The sequence below is a fragment of the Haliaeetus leucocephalus genome, unplaced genomic scaffold (assembly GCF_000737465.1).
Source record: "Haliaeetus leucocephalus isolate CR32 unplaced genomic scaffold, Haliaeetus_leucocephalus-4.0 Scaffold840, whole genome shotgun sequence".
NCBI lineage: Eukaryota > Metazoa > Chordata > Aves > Accipitriformes > Accipitridae > Haliaeetus > Haliaeetus leucocephalus.
This window is the reverse complement of record NW_010973276.1, coordinates 3516331-3525578: the sequence shown is the minus strand read 5'-3', so window position 1 is coordinate 3525578 and position 9248 is coordinate 3516331. Positions and strand designations below refer to the sequence as shown.

General features: G+C 49.8%; 1 protein-coding gene across 1 annotated transcript; it reads left to right on the top strand.

Annotated features, from left to right (window-relative positions):
* Positions 1-1816: 1816 nt before the first annotated feature.
* Positions 1817-8268, top strand: P2RX4 (purinergic receptor P2X, ligand-gated ion channel, 4). The gene is made up of 12 exons (XM_010582195.1): positions 1817-1955; positions 2666-2813; positions 3842-3913; positions 4008-4080; positions 4568-4664; positions 4844-4924; positions 5027-5168; positions 5494-5630; positions 7075-7168; positions 7253-7318; positions 7409-7504; positions 8224-8268. Exons 1-12 carry the CDS (start codon positions 1825-1827, stop codon positions 8254-8256), a joined length of 1170 nt encoding a protein of 389 aa, XP_010580497.1. The 5' UTR covers positions 1817-1824; the 3' UTR covers positions 8257-8268.
* Positions 8269-9248: the final 980 nt, after the last annotated feature.

Here is a 9248-nt window from a genome sequence, read left to right as displayed (position 1 = left end):
TCCATCCAGAGTAAACAGGCTCATTTTAGATGATTTCAGTGACACAGACAAAGCATTTTCTGAAAAGCCCAGCTGTTCTCTTTGTACTACTCCTTTTAGCTTGAACTCAGGAATTACAATGAAAAGTACTTTTACTGTCTTTGTGTAATATTTTCGGGCATTCCATTCATACTCATTGAAATTGTAATGTTGGACTTTGGCCTCCTGTTTGCGCTTAGCTTCGAACAGGCCTTGCCTCTTATACCTCCTCTTACTGAACTTGGCACAGTGCGAGTTGCTTTGTGCTATGATGCATAAGGCCAGAGTACAGCTGAGGAGCAGGAAATTCAGGGTAGATTAATCTGTGCTCCAGCACCTTTTTGGTTCTTTCTTTTTGTTATACTTGGACATGTTCTATTTTTGTAGAAACAAGGTGAGAAGGATTTTAACATGTATATTCTGCACTCCTTTCAACTAAGCTTTGTTCTTCCTGAGCTAACCCATCGGTTTGCCATTTCCATTTCCCACATATATTTTAAGATATATTGCTGGCAGATTATGCCAGCTGTATTTATATCTTCAGTTGTAATATGCATTAATCATATTAACATTCATATTGCAGCATCTTATGTATCTAGAGTGGGAAAACATTACAGTTGGCATTAATGCATTCCTGTTCTGACACATGAACCGACTCTCCTGTTGGGAAGAATTACAGTGAATATTCACTTAAGACTGTGACTTTAATCTCCTTTCACATTTGTGTATGTGTTCTTCCTTATCCTCTCCCCTCCCCTTCTGCGGTCCTTTCAGTTTTGACTGTTTTTGTAATAAATAGAGCGTTTTACTAAGCTATAGCTGACGCAAAGTCTCTTTAATAAAAGTTTCATACTGTCGGAAATTCCCACTGCCAGTTTGTCAGTTGGCTTCATCTCTTTCTCATTACTTACCTGCTATTATGAGGGTTATGGTGATGTTTCTGAAATAAGCACTCTGTTGGGCAGCTCAGCATCAGGTGGAAGGTGCATGAATTAGGTAGCGCAGATCTCTGCTTTTATAGCGAAGATTCATTCTGCAAGAGGATAAATAAAGGATTTGCTCATTGGGGATGGGAAGGTGACAGTCTTAGATATGTCTCTGCTATCTTTTGCAGGCAGGTGCTCTGTCCTTGCCCTGCGCTGGCTGCAGGTTATGTCTCGGTGTTAGGATGGCCCTTGCCTGAGGTGATCGGTCCAGCTTTTGTATGAGACTTAGTAGCCAAGACTCAGCATATAGCTGACAGCAGCAGACTTCCAGGTAACGGCTGACTCACATCTGGCCAGCATGGAGGTGAAAAACTCCCCATAAACTTGCTAACAATGAGTACCATAGGAAAAAATCCCCCAGATGTAGCAGCTAGGGTGAGAGCATGCTCCTCAGGATCACCCCCCGCCCGCACTTCCCGACCCCCTACCGAGCACAGCAGAGCCACAGCAGCGGGGAGGCCCCAGGCCAGAGCCTTGCCCTGGCTGCCGAGCCCCGCGTTATCCCGGGCAGCCCCAGAGGGGCCAGGGCGGCGGTGAACCCCTTTTCCCAGCCGAAGAGAGCCGGGGGAGAGGCTGCGGCTCCTCCGAGCAGCCGCTGCCTCCTCCTCGGCGGCGGGCAGGGCCGGCGGCTGGCTGGCAACCGGCAACCGGCGTGGGTGGGGGCCGGTAATCAAGAGCCCGAGCCGGTACAAGCCCCGGGGCTGCGGGAGCGCTCTCCGGGCTCCTCGGGGCGCTGTGGTTCCGCGGGGCTGCGGCAGCCGCTGCCCGGCGTGCGGGGGTTCCCGCTCGCCCGCCGTTCCAGGAAGCCGCCGCCGGCGCCATGGTGTCGTGCGGGGCTCTTCACAGCTTTCTTTTCGAGTACGATACCCCCCGTATCGTGCTGATCCGGAGCCGCAAAGTGGGGCTCATCAACCGCGGGGTGCAGCTCGCCATCCTCGCCTACGTGATCGGGTGAGCGGCCGTGGTGGGTGGACGCCGACCTGCGTCCCCTCCCCGCCGGGCTGCGGTCGGGGGAAGCCCGCAGCCCCACCGCGGCTGTAGGCGGGGGGGCTGCCGTGAGGGAGGGAGGAAGGGCAGCTCCTCGCCGGGAACCCCCTCGGGGGCGTGGGGCTGAGGGGCGGGAGCCGGCCGCCTCCTTCAGGGCGAGGCGGGGAGGCAGCTCCCGCCTGCCGGGACCCTCTTTTCTGTCAGGGAGACGCGGTGGGTGGCGGGAAGCGTCCGCCGCGGGGCTGAGGGGAGGCCGGAGCTCGCCCGCGGGAGCCGTCGTGGGTGCCACCACCAGGAGGTGACAAGCAGGTGGGCGGCCAGCTTAACTGGGCGGCCTGAACTGGGATTGTAGGGCTGCTTAGAGGCAGCTGCAGGACAGGACAGGACCCTTCAGGAGCAGAGACCGCCCCGGAGGGTGATCGTCGTTCACCCGGCGGGGGTGTGCATAAAACCAATAATTACTCCCTGCCAAACCACTCTGGGGAAAAAAAAAAAAAAAATATCAGAAGGGAGATTGCTAATCTTGTGACCCTTTTGTAGGGAAACACTGTGAAACTATCTGGACCGCCCCTTTTGGGTAACAACTGAAAATAGGAGAAATTCCCACTGCCTGTGCTGGTTTATGGTGTTTACCTGTTTTTTGTTGTTTCTTTCTTGCAATCCTTTTCTTGCAGCTGGGTCTTTGTGTGGGAGAAGGGCTACCAGGAAACAGACTCTGTGGTCAGTTCTGTGACCACAAAGGTGAAAGGAGTAACGCTGACAAACACATCCACCTTGGGAGCCAGGATCTGGGATGTAGCTGACTATGTTATCCCTCCTCAGGTAGCAATCACTTTCACATGCAGAAGGAGGGTTTTCTAACAAACAGCTACTGCTCTGCCAAAGTCCACTGAGGTCTGGAGCAGCTTCGCCTCTAGCGTGGTCTTGATAGGAGAGAATGAAGCAGCTTTGCTTTGTTGCAGATCATGCTGAGCAGCTGCACCACTAGCCCTGGGGAAGCTTGTTTCAAGACAAGTGTGTCTGTGTGTGTGCTTGTATAGGAGGGAGAATTTTGCAGGCTTCAGGAAAATGTTGCAACCATAGCTGCATGTCCCCTTTCTTACTGCTTTCTTAAGCAAACAACTCAAAGTTAGCTTGTTGGCAGAAACCCCAGGAATAGCCCTGCAAGTCACTTGGTCCGGAACTGAACAGGAGGCATTGCTGTAGTTACTGACTGACTGTGTCTGTGGGAATCTGCGCTGTGTGGGCAATATGTGGCGGCCTTCAGGGTTGGCAGGCATGGCCAAGCTTCTAGTCATGGGTCACTCTGCGTGAGATGTGGTGCAGAAAAAAGTGACAGATTTAGCCAGATTTTGGCAGAGTGATCACATTTGTGTATCAGTGGAGCAGAAGCAAACAACAAATCCTGAATCATACAGATCTGCAAATAATGGAAGTGGTGCTCCCTGGAGAAACAAACCAGGACTGGTCAAATTTCTAATAGATATATTGCAAAAAAAAAGAGTGGGAGTTGTGGTCAGACTTGCAGCTGGAGCCTTATTTCTGCTCCTGCCTTGTGAGTCCCCTGAGGACCTGTGTAATCTCTGTTTTCATAATGTGAATGAGGAAATTTGGACCAAGTGGGAGGACAGAAAGGGTTGCTAGTCCAACAGTCCTTCTTCTGCCTAAAGGGAGCAGCATCAGGTAATACATGTGGGAATCTGCTCCTTTAGTGCTACACCAGCACTGTCCAAAGGAAGCCCCCGCTGCGGTGCCACTTGGGCTCTGTCAACAAAGACATTTGGGGCAGTGCCTTGGATATTCTTTGCAGACTGTCTCTCTTGAATTTCCTTCTTGTTTTGCACATTCAGGAGGAGAACACTGTGTTTGTCATGACCAATGTGATACTCACGCTGAACCAGCGCCAAGGCCGCTGCCCAGAGGTAGGTACAGGATCTGCTTTAATCCTGTGTTGTATACGTTGGAGTGCTGGGGAGAGAGTTCATAGAGTTTAGTGTAATTATTGTTCCTCTCCAGCTTCCAGATGATAAAACAGAGTGCAAGGTGAAGAAGGACTGTGTTCCAGGATATATCAGCACCCACAGCAATGGTAAGAAGCCTGCTGCAAGGGCTCCTTTCAGTCTGTGTTGTGATACCTCTGTGCTGTGCCTTCCCTCCTGTGAAGGAAGCAGCATTTCACTTCAGTCTCCTTGTTCTCATTCTCTCATACCAAAGGGAATTAAAAAGGAAGCTTGCATTTTTCTTCTCTGGGCGAGCAGATGGGCTTAGACTGTGTTGGGTGGATGCTGGATAGATGTGTACTTTGGTGAGTTAGCAAACAGTGTGAGGGCTTTTTCAGGACCTTGAGTCCATGAAGCAGTATTTCACGTAGATGAGGATTTGACTCAGAAAAAGGACCTGATGCTTCTTTCTCTGAAACTGCACTACAAATTGCAATGGAAGATAATGGGGGCCTTGGTACTGGCACTTCACCTCTGAGCAGATTGCTTTCACCTTATGGAGTGAGGAGATATCACAGGGCAAATACTGCCTCTGTATTTTTGCTTGCTAGTACCTCTATTCACATGTCTTTCCAGGCATCCAGACTGGGGAGTGTGTACCGTACAACAGCAGCATTAAGACCTGTGAAGTCTTTGCATGGTGCCCTGTGGAGGATGACTATCATATACCCAAGTGAGTGCTCTGTATTCCTACTCTGTGGTGGCCCTCCTGAGAGGAGGTTAGCAGTATGCAGCTCATGTTTCTCCCTATGAGGTACTATTGGGAAAAGCTGAAAAGGTGATCACCAAGGACTCTGCAGAGTCCTGTTTGTGAAAATATAAGTGAAACTTACTTTTCCTATTGTTTTGTAGGCCAGCGTTCCTGCAAGAATCTGAGAACTTCACCATTCTGGTGAAGAACAACATTTGGTACCCCAAGTTCAACTTCAGCAAGTAAATAGTGTGTGGGGCATTGCGCTGCCTGGTCTCTTGGACAGTAAGGGGAGCTGGAGTGGAAGAAGATGCAACAGATCTTCTCTCTCTGTTCCCCTGTAGGCGAAACATCCTCCCCACTATCAACTCCACCTACCTCAAGAACTGCATCTATGACTCCCAGACAGATCCCTTCTGCCCTATCTTTCGTTTAGGGAAAATAGTTGAAGCTGCAGGGCAGAACTTCCAGGAAATGGCTGTGGAGGTATTTGCAGACCCTTCTCTTAGGCCTCAGCTGTTTAGAAGAGGTGGTTGTCCCCCTCTGCCTTGTGGCACGAGCCACAGGACTCAACAGTAGCTGCAGAATGGAGAGCTGCTCTGGCCAGACAGACTGGAGTCAATTCTACTTAACAAATAATTGGCCTTGGCTTGTTTGGGTGAGGTTGTGTGCAAGGCCCTTCTGTAGAGGGGGGGAAGAGTGTTTGACTGGGACAAGGGCCAGTAAATCAGGGTCCTGGTCAGCAGAGAGCCTAGTGCTGGGCAGGCCAGGCACTTGGACTGCTCACCTTCTCCTCTCCTTCACTTGGCAGGGTGGAGTCATGGCACTGCAGATCAACTGGGACTGCAACCTTGACAGAGCTGCTTCCCATTGTGTGCCAAAGTACTCCTTCCGGCGCCTCGACAACAAGGACTCTGCCCACACCGTCTCGCCTGGCTACAACTTCAGGTAGTGTGGCTATGGAGGGCACCTGGTGTCCTTGCAGCTCAGTCTGCCACTGGCACAGTGTTACGGGCTGCCTGCACTCCTCTGGCAGTTGCAGGTAGTCCTTAGACTTTCAATGGTGCTGTAAAACTTGGAGAGTTTCTCTGATGCTGTAAAACAGAGCAGGTCGGATCCTCACTGGGTGCAAATCACAGCAGAGGGGGAAGGTCAGTGAAGCTCCACTGATTGCATCAGAGTGTCATATTTGCATTGGCATCTGGGTGGCCATTTGGGCCAGCCTCCGGTGGCATGGCAATGTGAGAACTGACTGTTTCAGGGTGTGCTGATAGGGCAGTATTTGAGGGCGCTGGGGTGTGGGGGTGGGAGACTGAAGCAACTTCTTTGCTATGCATGAGGGAAAAACTAGAAAGTAGCTCTGTCAGTTGAAGACCATATCTGCACCAGGAGTGTCCTTCTGGCACACACTACCACATATACATTCTGGCCAGTACGGATAGGTCCAGCACTTCCAGTAAAACCACCAGTGCAGAGCCGGGTAGCTGGCTGTATCCAGACTCAGAGCTATAATAATATGGATTGGCCGCCTCGCCAAGATCCTTGCAACAGTCCTGCTCATGAGGAAACATCACTCAGGGCTATGCTTGTTTCTAGAAACACAAACTCTTACTTATCACAGGGAATCTTTTTTGGTGGAACTTGAATGAATTCACTGAGAAGCTGCTGTCATGCAGACAGCACAAGTGTGTGTTTGGGAGGTGCCAGGCCTGCCAGGTATTGGGGTGTCAGGGGAGACTGGCTGGAGGATATTACAGCCCAGCTTGTGCGGGTTCTGAAGTGCTCTTGCTAATTCCAGACCGTGGTGCAGCCTCTTACCAATCCTTCCTCTTCTTTTCCACCCTCTTCCCTGCTTCCTCCTGGTTTAGTCAACCATGTGGCGGAGTAAGTCTGATCTCTTTATTTGTTCTCATCCCTTTTCCCTATCCTTTGCTCGTGAGTCACATTGTGCGGGACAAGGAATAGCCTTTGCCTGCCAGGCTGAGCTGTGCTGCCTCCCCCGCTGCCTGCTCCCGCCCCTGCCCTCTCGTGGCTGCCTGCACTCCTGCAGCCTCCTGCTTGCCTCTGTCTGAGGGGGCCGATTCTCACGTGTAGCTGAATTTCTCCCCGTCTGTCCTTCTGCTCCACTACTAAGGTTAACTTTCTCCCCTTCCTATGCTTTGCAAGTTTCCTGATTTGGTTTGTGCTAACTGCTGTCGTAAATTCGCCTGTTCAGGGCTTTTCTCCTATATGTGATTGCCTGCATGAAATCTCCCTCCATCATTTGGGGCTTGTCTCTGGAAGTACTGATGTTCAGCCCATCCTCTTGGGATGGGGGACACACCTGGATGTTGCATGATCACATAAGCAACCTCAAAATTTCCAGCTAAGCTCTGACCTATCTTTTCTCCAGGTTTGCGAAATACTACAAGGATAGTAATGACACTGAATCACGGACGCTTGTCAAAGCTTATGGCATCCGCTTTGATATCATAGTTTTTGGAAAGGTAGGGTGACAATTTCTGGAGGTCTTGTGGTGAGGGCTTTCAGAGATGCTGAAAAACATATTCACCCTTGTAACTGTCTTCTAGGCAGGAAAATTTGATGTAATTCCTACCATGATTAACATCGGCTCTGGCTTAGCGCTGTTTGGCGTGGTAAGTGACACTGTCTGCACTTGGACTCAATTCTGGATTAGTGCCTCAGTTCTGAGGATCATTGTCTCAAACTCTTTGAATCTCCACTAGGCAACAGTGCTGTGTGACATTGTTGTTCTGTATTGCATGAAGAAGAAATACTACTATCGGGAGAAGAAATACAAATATGTGGAGGATTATGAACTGGTAAGCATCAATGAAGTCAGAGTGAAGGCAAAGTTGCTTCTTCCTCTGGCTCTGGAGAGATTCCGAAACAGGATGTAGAAAGTCCACATCAAACAGGGACTTTGAACCACAGCTCTGAGGAAACTTTGTCTTCGTCAGAGAACCTAATTTTTACCTCAAAGCTGTTGCAGGGAGGAGCACTAGAAACAAATATTGTCATGTTTCCTGGGCAACCACTCTTGGAGAGGGAAATGTATGTTTAAGAACTTGTCATGCTCCCACTGCACTACTTTTTTGGGTTGCAGTCCTTGGCAGTTGCCTTCTGAGAGCTGCAGACAACAGCTCTGTCCCCATCAAATCCTTCCTTCTTGGCTTTTGGGGGTTCCTGTTGCTGTGATCGAACTCATTTAATGGATTGGTGTTTTCTGAGACTGGTATGCTGACAGCCACAGCTATGGCTCCCTCCAGGATCCAAATGATCCATTTGGCCAGTAGAAGGATTTAGTGGGGTAGTGGGGTTGCTTGACTGGTGCCGAGGGTAGACCTTGGGCCTGCAGCCCTGTGCTTGGTGGACGGTGTTGCTGCAGAGGGTGGATTTCTGAATCAAAAGACCTTGTGGCACTGGAAAAGTAAAGTCTGGATAGTGGACAGTAGCTTGCCTGTGCAGAGGGTTTTATGTGAGAGGAAGGGGGAGAAAGAAGAGTTTTCTGGCAGAGAACTGTAATCTCTCTTCCTTGCAGGGAGTCAGTGAGACAGATGGAACAAACTCCTGACCTCCTGCTGCTACAGCAGCAACTGCTGCTGTAAACTGCTGCTGTCAATGTTACTCTGACCCTACCATGAGACCCATCCCCTCTTCACTGGAAGGAAGAGGGGAACAAACCTGAGAAAGGGACCTTCTTCACTACTCTTCACTACTTTTGCTGGCTGGAGCTAATGCTCAGAGAGGAGAACGGGATCTGCTCTTTGTCTGCTGTCTTTCCAGGTTAATTGCACTAAGCACACAGGGAGAATTGTGCTTTTATGCCAGGCTGCTGCACAGGCTCAGCTTGGGACAGGGACTGCTCTGACATTGTCATTTTGACAGTCCTCCTTTCCCTGAGCTCACCAGTAGCAGAGAGCAAAGGGTAATAGGTACAGATTCTTCCTTACAGTGAACATGGTCCCTTGCCAGGCGTTGCCTAACCTTGGGAGAGCAGCTCCTTGCTGTTGTTAAATCACTTTTCCTGGCCTTGAAGGATTGTGATGCTTAGCTGAGCCTATGCCTACTATTTAATGGTGTCTCCAAGCTCCAGTGGCCACAGACCAAGACAAAGCAGTGTCTGGTTCTATTGTACTATGGTAAATGGCTTACTGGTTACAGATTATTTTTTTTCTGTTTTGTCTAATTCTTATGGTACTACCTTAAAATTTATTTTCTTTTTAATAAAATATTTCTCTCTCAGCCCTCTTGGAATCCTGCGAGCTGGGTTTTGCTTGTTTCTTTTTTCTCCAGGGCTGGTGAAGGTTAGGGTTGGTGAACTGTCTTCATTTTACACAGATACCAACAGTTACTGGGGAGCTATCGAAGCCGGTGCTGCTGTCAGCTTTGCCTCTTGATTCTCTCAGCAGGAGTACTGCTGCAACTACAGCTTCTCTTCCACCTTGGTTCTCCTAACACCTTGTCTGTGTCTGTTTTATTAAAAGCCTATCCAGGGGAAAAGACTTGAAAGTTAGAGGCCAGGGTGGGTTAGCCTAGCATGGCCTAAGCCAAATGCTAGTACCT

What these genes read in the sequence shown, in the direction of transcription:
- P2RX4 (XM_010582195.1), top strand. Translation starts at nt 1,825, where the DNA reads ATGGTGTCGTGCGGGGCTCTTCACAGCTTTCTTTTCGAGTACGATACC. An exon ending in ACTATGTTATCCCTCCTCAG is followed by an intron (nt 2,814 to 3,841) that starts GTAGCAATCACT and finishes TTGCACATTCAG; the next exon opens with GAGGAGAACACTGTGTTTGT. An exon ending in TCCAGGAAATGGCTGTGGAG is followed by an intron (nt 5,169 to 5,493) that starts GTATTTGCAGAC and finishes TTCACTTGGCAG; the next exon opens with GGTGGAGTCATGGCACTGCA.